General features: G+C 47.9%; 1 protein-coding gene across 9 annotated transcripts in view; it reads right to left on the reverse strand.

Annotated features, from left to right (window-relative positions):
* LOC124035841 (zinc finger protein 536-like) overlaps positions 1–12,500 on the reverse strand; it is a 206,448-nt gene that overhangs the window by 50,451 nt on the left and 143,497 nt on the right. For all 9 annotated transcript variants that reach the window (XM_046349633.1, XM_046349630.1, XM_046349627.1 and 6 more), the window contains one exon: positions 8,968–10,593. In XM_046349633.1, coding sequence (XP_046205589.1) covers positions 8,968–10,593 — 1,626 coding nt within the window. The remainder of the gene's footprint in view (positions 1–8,967; positions 10,594–12,500) is intronic.

Below are 12,500 nucleotides of genomic sequence, written 5' to 3' on the forward strand. Positions count from 1 at the left end.
GAGAGAGAGAGAGAGAGAGAGAGAGAGAGAGAGAGAGAGAGAGAGAGAGAGAGAGAGGGGAAAACAATATAAGTCTGTTTACTCAGTCTGAGGAGAATGTCATTGTTTTCAGGGATGAAATGATCATCAAAAAGTGCAGGCGTGAAGCAGAATTAAAGAACACACACATAACATGCCTGTATCTTTGGTAAAGATGTCCTTGCAGTGCCTCCCTCATATCCTCATCCAGGTAACCTTTGTAATCCTGATTAAATGACTGTAATTAGAGTGACAACTAGTCCACCTCCCCCATATTTAAAAAAACACACAATGCACCATTTTAAATCCAGTCTATGGGATTTGCATGAAACAATGCAAAAGTGGGGTGCTGTTTATTTTCCGTCTCGACAGAAGAATTAAGTGCATTTTTTTAACAGCTAATGTTATAATGTGCTGGGCTTATTTCGTTAGGCAATAACGTTTCCTCTTCTTTGTGAAACTTGTTTTTTTGGATGTTTAAATCAAACATGGCTTAGTTGTCTGGTTCATCCTGCACCAGACAACGAGCCGGGAAATAACGCTCGTTACTTGTCCTTAATTGCGACAGTATCCTTTTCAAAACACCACTGTTGCTCATCTGTCTATACTTGTGTTTTATTGTGTGTGTTTTTATTAGCATCACGCTACGGTACCATTGATGTTGAAATAACAGAGCGAATAAAAGGTGACATAGTTACCCCCCCCCCCTCGTTGTGCTTGTTTCTCTCTTTCTTTCCCTCTGTTGTCCTTGAAGTTCCTGTGCATTCTCTCATTATGTGTCGGCTGGCGGTGTAAGTACGCTCGCTGTGTTCGCGTTGCATGCGTGGTGTACCTGCGCTCTCGCAGGAGGAGTCACTTTATCAGCACAAACCCCTCCGAGGCTGACTCCTTACATCTTAGGGCGCCTTGGGAAGAGAACCCCCGGCGCTAAGAGGGAATATCTCAAATTTGAACAAAAGTCTACAGGAGTGAGAAAAACAAAACACCGAAATAACAAGATGGAAAAGCAAAAATCATATCAAATGAGGCATATTGGGTTGGAAGGCCAATTTTACAACTCATTGTTTCATGTTTTGTTATATCGAATGTAATGCACACAGCGCACATACAGAGACACGCGCGCGCGCGCACCCATTACCGTATGAATGGGAACAGCCACTTTCTGCAACTCCCACGATCCCCGCCTGGAATAATTGTCACGCAGTTGTTAGCACCCGATATTCATTCTCCCGTCCGAGGTGAACTTGATACTTCGCTCACTGTACTTTCAGGAAATTATGAGGCCAACATCATCAAGGTATAAAGAGCTGGAAAGAGAAGGAGAGAATATGAAGACTTTCAAAAGCTTCTCAGCACTGAAGAGTTGATATCTGGGAAATTAGCAGGGGGGGGGGGGTATTTTTAGAGATCCCACGGCTACAGAGGGAGAGCAACAGGTATTATCCAGAGGGGTTGACAACAGCTATTACAATTAATAGCTCTATGAAACTCGTATTTGCACTGGTGAGTGACAAGGTGATAATTCACCTCGGTGCAAGTCAAAATGGTAATATTGCACGTGTGAAATAGCACCTCTGCTTCACCCGTCAACTCGTCATCTCACACTGCACAATGCACAAAAAGGAGTATCGCCAACACTGTCTGTCGCCGAAGAAACTCAGAGAAACAGACATCCTCCAGACAGCTTAATCACGGGAGAACTTTCCCCTCCAGCGATGTTATCAACTAAAGACTCCATGGGTTTGGGAACGATCCACAGAAGGCTGATCTCCCCACGTTTTGTACGGGGGAGCAGTGAACTTGGTCAGGGACCTGTTGGTTTGACCCATGCAGGGAAGGTAGTGCCGTGCTCCCAGCTGTGTAGTTAGTCAACTACTTTTAGAAGGGATCATCAATTTGAGACAGATTCTCATTGACATTAGTGCATGTCATTAGTGTTCAACACAATCTCACTAATCTCAGCACACATCACCCGTGTGAGACAGCCTCTCGTGGTTGTTAGCACACACACAGGTGTCTTAGTGCACTAAGCTAACCCGGCCCTCCCTACTTGTCAGAGCTGTGTGGCTGTGTTTGTACCCGGCCCTCCCTACTTATCAGAGCTGTGTGGCTGTGTTTGTACCCGGCCCTCCCTACTTGTCAGAGCTGTGTGGCTGTGTTTGTACCCAGCCCTCCCTACTTGTCAGAGCTGTGTGGCTGTGTTTATACCCAGCCCTCCCTACTTGTTAGAGCTGTGTGGCTGTGTTTGTACCCAGCCCTCCCTACTTGTCAGAGCTGTGTGGCTGTGTTTATACCCAGCCCTCCCTACTTGTCAGAGCTGTGTGGCTGTGTGGTTGTGTTTATACCCAGCCCTCCCTACTTGTCAGAGCTGTGTGGCTGTGTGGCTGTGTTTATACCCAGCCCTCCCTACTTGTCAGAGATGTGTGGCTGTGTTTGTACCCGGCCCTCCCTACTTGTCAGAGCTGTGTGGCTGTGTTCGTACCCAGCCCTCCCTACTTGTCAGAGATGTGTGGCTGTGTTTGTACCCGGCCCTCCCTACTTGTCAGAGCTGTGTGGCTGTGTTCGTACCCAGCCCTCCCTACTTGTCAGAGCTGTGTGGCTGTGTGGCTGTGTTTATACCCAGCCCTCCCTACTTGTCAGAGATGTGTGGCTGTGTTCGTACCCAGCCCTCCCTACTTGTCAGGGCTGTGTGGCTGTGTTTGTACACTAACAGACTAACAAAGACCAAATTAATGATAATTAGCCACCTGATGAGGACAGTATTATTGGCAATTACCAGGTTTCATCCTATCACAGTGTATTAAGAGGGTTACACAGTTAGGGAAGGAATACAACACAGAAAATATATAAATATCTTTAGAGTCTGACTGGGAATGCTGGTATCACTGTCGCTCACTCTGTTTTCCTATAATAGTCCATGGGTCCCTGAATTAGGTGGCTTTGGTAATTACTGAGCAGCAAATTGAAAAAGCTGTAAAGAACACCGGCTTTAATTCTGTGTGTGCGTGTGTGTGTGTGTTTCAGAGACTGCATTTTACTACTGTATCCTAATGAATGATTACATGTGTGTGTGTGTGTGTGCTTGTGTGCACGATAGAGAGAGAAATCAAAGAGAGAGAGAGAGAGAGAGAAATAAAGAGAGAGAGAGAGAGAGAGACTGTATGAGTCGTAGTATGAGAGGAAGTGTTTGAACTGCAAAGCCCCTGCCTTCTCCTTGACAGAGAAAGTAACGGAGCTGTAATACCAGCTCTGATCCTGTACATCAGTGACATCCCCCAGTCAAGGTAAGGCACCTTATGTTCTTAATGATCATAATTACTTTAAAGAACCTGTTCAGAGGGACCCACCCATATGATCCTTTTACTACTCTGGTCTGAGCTTGAAACAGGCACTGCTCAGTAGTGGGGAGGGGGGGGCTGACAGGCCCTGGAGTAGCACAACCCTGCGTCTGACCTCCATGATTGCGGGTTCAAGTCCCACACAGGGTGGGCCAAATCTCTCCCTCTTGACAGAGGTAATTGGCCACCAGTGACATGAACACTGCTAGAACTAAGTAGTCAACCAACCCTACAACCACCCCCCCCCCCCCCCCCCCACACAAGAAACAAAAAACCTCCCGCGAGCATAGGATAGCAGACCGACGCTGTCAGAGGAGGCTGTACTCAGGGCTAAAAATATCAGAGAAGGCTTGAATACATTTACATTTTCTACATAGTTTGTGTTCCTGACACAGCCAATCTGTGTCTGTGTTCGTTGTTTCTTCTTCTTTCTCTTTCTCTCTCTCTCTCTCTCGCTCTCTTTCCCTCCTCCTCCTCCTCCTCCTCTTGAACTTCCCGAGGTGCGAGCCTGGTACGAGACACGTGTGCACTGCGCATCGAGAACAAACTGCGCCTGCATTTGAGGGTTCTCAAATTGATCAACCCAAAGGGCCATGTGGTGGATTCGCACGTCTTCGCAGCAGAAATATTGAAATAGACAAGGATCCATTTCTTTCGCTCACTCGAAAATACCTCTTGGTGTCCCTCTTTCATTCTTTCATTCTCTCTCTCCCAGTCTCTCCCTCTTTTTCCTCTGCAATTCCACCAGGGGGTGTTGTGCCCTTATGAACTATTATCACGGGGCGGGGGATATACACCCCCCCCCCCATCACCCCTACCCATCCTTCCCTGCACCCCTACACCCATCATCGGTCTGCTTTTCTCCCCAAAGATGCTGGCCATAGACATACCACCAGAGCCTTACCATCCTAGCGTCGGTAGATTAATTTGCCTTGGATCCACGTCAAGCGCTGTAGCATTAACACCGATAGACCGGCTTCGTTTAACACTCGCGCCGGCGCTCTCCCTGACCGTGTCACCGAGCTGAAAACACCAGTGCCCTCTATGCCCCTGGAATGTCTGGGCTAAGTGGCGAAAGTCGGGTGAGGGTGCTGAGGCTGACGACTCTGATTTTTACTGCACTCTTAGCAGTAAACATCAGCGTTTGAGGTAGTGACAGGTGACCTTGCCCCAAGGGACATCATAACATGGGTGGCACCAGCACCACTGAATGACCGTGCTGTGACCCTCCATGACACAGTCTGTTAGCTACGCTGAGCCAGTCTCGCTCTAAAGCCTAGCAATAGATAAGGACAGAGGACAATCTAATGGCTGGTCGCGGTAGTGGGAGGTTCCTAGATCCCATTACTGTGACACTGAGTTGTTGGTTCATACTTGTCCAAACAAGCAATTTTTCACTTTCCTAAAGCAGGCGAATCATGATACCAATTCATCCAACAATCATCGTCCATGGCAAAACAAACAACCACAATGACAGTCAGCAGCCCAGCCACCACAGGGCGCACGCAGAGTGTCCTTGTGCACAGAAAGCCAGAGATACACCTATAAGTGACGTGAGCGTAGCTTTCGATCTCTACCCATCACTCTGTCTCCCATCGCCCTCCTTCTGCTGCGAGAGGTGCTTCACTTTGAGCTATTTTCCCAGCAACACCTGAGCGCGCCCACCCAGGCCCTTTCCCAACCCACGCGTTCAGCAACGCTGCCTCTTCAGACTGCCAATCTCAACCAACGAGCGACCATGGGAGCGTTACAGAAAGGTGCACACTGTAACAATGTGTAGTCTGTTGTACTGTTTAAGTAATGCAACAGCACAGGCCTATTCACGTCTTGACTATAGATAGGCCTCTATCACAGGTGGCTATTGACTGTGTGAAACACATCCACATTGGCTGACCTCGACAACACAGCGGACCAATAGCAACCTTAACACGACACTGTATTGCACACTATACCAACTGGAAACGTCTCTCAAATGAGATAGCAGGATGGAATGGAATGATCCCTGTTGATTCGCCATTCATATATTTAGAGAAATGTGTGGGTGTGCGTGCGTGTGTGTGTGGGGGGGGGTGCACGTGAAGGACCCACCCCTAGCTCTGGGCATGCTAATGAAGAGAGAGCCACTTACGACGCGCAGCTCTCCGCCGTGCCCAGCCCATGTGCTCGACAGCCCAAATTCAGGCGAGAATTTCGATATGAATGATTTATGCTCTATTTGCATGCAAACCTAATGCAAATCCACTTCAGATAATCACATTGTGCCAGTTCTGAATGACATTCTCAGGACGGCTTGCCACCCCACCCCAAATAACTGTGGGGAATATGTTCCTTGCAATTCAACCATGGAAGAACCCTCCATAAGGAGATCAGGAGTGGATGAAGGGAGAGGATAGTGGGCTTTATTAAGGAAGACTATTATCCATGCACTCTACATATTCACGCAGTGAGAGTATCTCCTGTTACCTGCGTCTACCATTGACCTTCATATCTAACAGCACTGCCGTCACCTTGATGACAGGAAACACACTGTGGAGTTTTGGAGAATGTTTCCTGTAGGGTTTTTGAATGACTGTTTACTGTACTTCTGTCACCTCTGTAAACCAAACGTGTGAGGTCTCTGGAGCAGATGTTGCCAGGAGACGGAGCGTTGTGAGGGGTGGAGAAGGAGGCGGGGCCAGGCTTGGCACACTTCCATCCAGCTGTGCTTAGCTAGCCGAGAAACAGCGTACGAGTGCACCTTAGTTGAGAATGACCCTGCCTGTGGAACACTCACAGCACATACAGAGGGGAGGTGGGTTCGGACTGGTCCGGTCACTATCTGTTTCTCTGTTTCAGGGTTGTGGGGGTGAGAGGGGTTTCCTTGGGCGGTTCTCAGGGCCTGATGGAACAATGTTATCTAGTGAGGTTAGTAGCCTGTGCCTCCTCTCCTTGTACATGCTGGTAAAGGTGAGTGTGTGTAACACTAGTGTAACACTAGACACTGAGCCCTGCTGCCCTGAGAGGAGAGGAGGACGCATGGTGAATATTTAGCAGGGGTGTAACAGAGGTGAGTGTTACGGGGTCAAGAGAAGCTCCAGCTACAAGGACTTTGACACGCTGACATGCTGCTTAGCCACTCAGCCTCCCTGCCGGGGCTAGGGAACTTAAACACTGTCACACACACACACACACACACACACACACACACACACACACACACACACACACACACACACACACACACACACACACACACACACACACACACACACACACACACACACACACACACACACACACACACACACACACACACACACACACACACTAGATTATGAACACTGACGTCATACACAGAGTGTACAAACCATTAGGAACACCTGCTCTATCCATTAAATAGACTGACCGGGTGAATCCAGGTGAAAGCTATGATCCCTTATTGATGTCACTTGTTAAATCCACTTCAATCAGTGTAGATGAAGAGGAGGAGACGGGTTAAAGAAGGGTTTTATTTTTGTGTGCCGTATGTGTGCCATCCGGAGGGAGAATGGGCAAGACAAAAGATTTAAGTGCCTTTGAACGGGGTACGGTAGTAGATGCCAGGCACCACGGTTTGTGTCATGAACTGCAACGCTGCTGGGTTTTTCACTCTCAACAGTTTCCCGGGTGGATCAAGAATGTCCCACCACCCAAAGGACATCCAGCCAACTTGACACACCTGTGGGAAGCATTGGAGTCAACATGGGCCAGCTTCCCGGTGGAACGCTTGTTGACACCTTGTAGAGTCCACGCCCCGAAGAATTGAGGCTGTTCTGAGAGCAACTCAATACTCGGAAGGTGTCCGTAATGTTTTGTACCCGCAGAGTATATTCATCTCTTATGTTTCGTGGGTTATCTCTTGGCGTTGTCTAAAAACTGTAACCGGGTCAGGCGATTGTAAAAGAGTTATCAATGTTGCCGAGCTGTATACATAGTCAACAGCCAGGCCCTATTACAATGAGAGACTGACTCGAGCTCGGGGACAATAACATACACATAAGGAAGCCCTTTGTTTCATAGACAAAGCCTTATCTAAAAAGGTCAGACATTCTCGCTTCTGTTGGAAAGCGACTACGTCACAAGGGTAGCTTTCAAATGCCTTTTGAATTAAAGGAGGACATTCCAACACAAAAGCACTTACAAAGTCAAAATGGCACTGATTTTCATCACTGTGAGTGACCCTCTAAGATGATAAAATAAGCAACAGGTTCCATGATGACAGACATAGTTTCCACGACATTAAAGGTCAACTGATCATGAACAATTGTGTCATTTCTTTACGATGGGTCACGTATTCACAATACACTGGTCTGCCAGATTTCTGTCCCTGCCTGGTAAATTATCGCGCCGACAACATTAAACCTCTAAGTAGAAAACCAACTGACTGAAGAGTGCTGTTATTCATTTCTTTCGAATTTGGGCTTTGATTCAATTACTTCGTAAACCGTAAGACAAAAGCATATCATAAAACTATTTCTCACGTAAATATACTGAGTATTTTGCAGCATGTCGAAACTGAATGAAAACATGAAAACTATTTTTTGGTCCGTTAATCCTAAATCTATTTGCAAAGGGATTGTTTATCTAACAAAATAAAATAACAGTCTTGCCATTCGATATTTGTAGAATAGGAGCAGTGGTATCAACCTAGACACGAAATGAATTCAGGTTGCTAGAGAACAGGCCTCGGGAAAACGTGTGTCTGTGTGTGTGTGACATTTAATTAGTATTACAGTATATTCAAGAAATGCAATATTTAAAATGTATGTTGTCATTTAAAATGAGAGGTGAGTAAGAGACATACTCAACGACAGAATTCTCCAGATATGGCTAGTTGAATTAGGGACTAAAGTGTGTAGTTCACTTATCCTACTACGTACAACTCTACACTGGCTGGCACAGTGCTGAGCTATGAGCTCAACTTGAAGATCCCTTTTCCCTGAGATTTTTATCACCGAAACTGCAAAAGGGCACTCCGAAAAACAGCAGTCTCAAGGAGCGCCTGTAACCTTAACAGAATCATGAAAGCTGACAGTTCATTTTTCACAGGCCCATAGATCTTTGGGTCTTATAAAGTAATGGGCTTTTGGGAGAGGGCTTTATGAGAGCTAAGATAGTTAACCGCCGTGTGCTTGAGATGACATGGGAGCTGAGGTCCTGCTCTCTAGGAGACAGGATTATTCCCTTCCCCGGGATGGAGGGAGAGAAGACACTACAGTCTCCCTAATATAAACGTGTAATAAAGATTAATCTGTTGCCACTCGCCACTCCAATAGCTTCTAAACTTGCTTGAAATAAGGTCGAAATCACTTTCGAGAAAATCTTGTTTTTCTGTGTGAGTTTCTGAGTTTCGTTGTGAATCTCAGGACAAAGTTACGAGCGTGTGATGCTGTGGGTGTATGAATTGGGGTTTTGGCAAATGTACATATCGTAGTGTTAGAGAATGTAGGTAAATACAATATTGAATGTTTTTGTTTTTTGTGTTTTTGTGTGTTTGTGTGTGTGTGTGTGTGTGTGCATTGTTTGTGTGTTTGTGGACGTAGGGACAATAAGATAAAAGGTGGTGCCATGCGGCAGGGTCAGGCTCACTTACCGGGTGCGTCTGGTCTCTTGATGCCGACGCCGCTGTTTGAGCCACTTCCAAGGCCGTTGAACGCTGCGAGGTTCTCCGAGCTGTAGGCCCTCAGGACGGACAGCATGTTCATCTGCTGCTCGAGATGGGCATGTTCTGGCTTCAGCAGCCCCGGGGGACCACCAGGAGATGAAAGGAGACCCAAGCCCTGCTGCCACTGCTTCTCCAGGGGTGGCTGAGGCCGGGACTGGGGAGGGAAAGGGGCCCCAGGGCCCATGGAGACCCCTGGTCGTTGGGCCTCTCTAGCTGGGGACAAGGCCTGCATCTGCTTTGGCATCTGATAGGTGGCACTGTCCTCATCTTCCCCCTCCACCGCGTCCTCTTCCTCCTCTTCCTCCTCATCATCAGAGTGGGGTCGCTGTCTCTCTGGTTGGGCGGAGGAGGACTCGGTGCTGTGGCAGCGCTCGTCGGCCCTGCCTTCCTCATCCTCAGACTGTCCCTGCTCCTCCAGCTCCCCGCAGGAGGCCTTGTCTGAGAGCTCATCCCCAGCTGTTTTTCTGGCCTGGCTCTGCTGCTCCAGGGCTGGGTCAGGGCATGTCGCTCCAAACCCCTGGAGGCCTGGGGTCCTTGGGGACCCATCGTACATGCCTCCATACTGCTTGTAGAAGTCGCTCTGGAAGGCTCCCATGCTGGCATGGGGCTCCATGTGGTTTGACCAGGCTGACTGGCTCTTCACCCCCTCTCTGTCGGTGTCTTTGTCATGGAGGTGGGCTGGGCCCATACTGGCCTTGAGGAAGTGGGAGGGCTCTCCCTGGTGCTCCTTGCTCTCCTTGCGTTGCTTGGCCTTGCCCAGGTGGTTGGCCTGCAGGTGGAGGGCCATCAGCTCCACAGAGGAGGTGGTGAAGGAGCAGAAGAGGCAGCCATGCCACGCCACGTTGTCCTGGAAGGTGACAGAGGAGCCAGGCAGAGAGCCTGTTTCAGGCTTGACATTGACAGACAGGTCCAGAGGCTCGTACTGGGACCCAGGCTTGCCCGTTGAGGGCTTGGCCTCAGCCTTCTCCTCACCAGTATCAGCCCTCTTGGCTTTGGGCTCACCACTCTCAAAGTAATGCTGGGACTGCAGGTGGCTCTCTCTCATCTCCTTCTCCTTCTTCAGGGAGCTGAGGACGAAGCTGTCCATGAAGGCCTGCAGGGAGCCCTGGAAGTTGACACCGTTTCCCACCATACTCTGGTACGCCCGCCCCAGGTCTCTGAAGCTGGCTGGGACGTCTGCGGCGGAGGGGCCCTCTGGGCTCTTCATGCTTTCAGAGGGAGTGTCAGGTCCCAGGCCATTACGCTCTCGCTCTCTGTCCCTCTCACGCTCCCTGGGGGACAACATACCGGGAGGGGCCCACTGGTGGGGGTGCAACGGGCCCCCTCTGAAGTCCAGGCTGGAGGGCATGCCCTTGAAGACACCGCGGAGGACATCAGGGCGGGCGAAGACGCCACCCTTGCCGTGCTCCTCCTTGTGCTCAGAGGGAGGGGCGTGTCCGGAGGAGGGGCCGCCGCCATTCTGCCGCTCACGGTGGTGGCGCTCCAGGTGGTACTTCAGTGAGGCAGACTGGGTGCCTGCGTAGTCGCAGTGAGGGCACCTGTAGGGTTTCTCTCCTGTAAGAAAGATAGAGAGAGCGAAAAGAGAGAGAGAGAGAGAGAGAGAGAGAGAGAGAGAGAGAGAGAAAGAAAGAAAGAAAGAGAAAGGAAATGAACAAGAGAGGGAACAACAGTGAAAACCAACACAATGATCTCAGTGTTAACCAACATTCAACAGAATTCTGCATTCAGCAAACAGCTCCTCAGCTCCATTCGGGGATTGGCATGTGAATACGGGTCGATCCAGCTCCTCCAAAGTGAGCCATCAGTCATGTCGACGCAATAAAAACCATTCCACCATATGGTGCTTTCAGTCCACTACAAGAGATAATATTTCCAACTGACAACACAACTGTCTCGATGTAATCTCTGTTTGCATGGCGGTTGTTGGTGGGCCTCACTCTCTTGGCCTTGTTCGCTGACAGGCCTCTGCCTTGGCGATGAGACAGTGATTTCTCGGACGTTCTCTATTTGCACTTTATCATAAATCACCATTCACAGAGAAGAAGCTCTCCATTCTTTCCCAGCTGAATGGCTCTACGGCTATTTGGAGCAAATAGTGGAAGACGTAGTCCCTTCATATGAAACTAAAACAAACTTTAACTGACACAAATGAGCAAGAATGTACATATGGAAAACGTGTGTCTGTATATCATGGTAGTAGAATAGTGGTAGTAGCATCATTTGACTTACAGTGCATGTAGAGCATCTCTATGTAAATACGCTATGTATATAAAAATTAATAAATATTTGTTAATGGTCAAATTGACGCAATTTGTCCAGAAAAATGTATCTCCTTTGCCTTTGAAGAGATAAGTCACAACCAGTATCTTAACAAGCAGAAATGCTAAGCTTGGCTTTTAGACATAGTAATGCTCCTGGCATGCATTTCTCTTGGATAAGTTACAGCTACAGTTGAAGTTGGAAGTTAACATACACCTAAAGTTAACATACATTTAAACTCAGTTTTTCACAATTCCTGACATTTAATCCTAGTAAAAATGATCTGTTTTAGGTCAGTTAGGATCACCACTTTATTTTAAGACTGTGAAATGTCAGAATAATAGTAGAGAGAATGAGAGATTTATTTCAGCTTTTATTTCTTTCATCACATTCCCAGTAGGTCAGAAGTTTACATACACTCAATTAGTAATTGGTAGCATTGCCTTTAAATTGTTTAACTTGGGTAAAACGTTTCAGGTAGCCTTCCACAAGCTTCCCACAATAGGTTGGGTGAATTTTGGCCCATTCCTCCTTACAGAGCTGGTGTAACTTGGTTAGGTTTGTAGGCCTCCTTGCTCACACAGGCTTTTTCAGTTCTGCCCACAAATTGTCTATAGGACTGAGGTCAGGGCTTTGTGATAGCCACTCCAATACCTTGACTTTGTTGTTCTTAAGCCATTTTGCCACAACTTTGGAAGTATGCTTGGGGTCATTGTCCATGTGGAAGACCCATTTGCGACCAAGCTTTAACTTCCTGACTGATGTCTTGAGATGTTGCTTCAATATAGCCATATAATTTTACTACATCATGATGCCATCTATTTTGTGAGTGCACCAGATCCTCCTGCAACAGAGCACCCCAACAACATGATGCTACCACCCCCGTGCTTCACGGTTGGGATGGTGTTCTTCGGCTTGCAAAGCCTCCCCCTTTTTCCTCCAGACATAACGATGGTCATTGTGGCCAAACAGTTAATTTCTGTTTCATCAGACCAGAGGACATTTCTCCAAAAAGTACAATCTTTGTTACCGTGTTCAGTTGCAAACTGTAGTCTGGCTTTTTTATGGCGCTTTTGGAGCAGTGGCTTCTTCCTTGCTGAGCGGCCTTTCAGGTTATGTCGACATAGGACTCGTTTTACTGTGGATATAGATACTTTTGTACCTGTTTCCTCCAGCATCTTCACAAGGTCCTTTGCTGTTGT

Source organism: Oncorhynchus gorbuscha, linkage group LG05, assembly GCF_021184085.1.
Source record: "Oncorhynchus gorbuscha isolate QuinsamMale2020 ecotype Even-year linkage group LG05, OgorEven_v1.0, whole genome shotgun sequence".
In the NCBI taxonomy this organism is placed as follows: domain Eukaryota; kingdom Metazoa; phylum Chordata; class Actinopteri; order Salmoniformes; family Salmonidae; genus Oncorhynchus; species Oncorhynchus gorbuscha.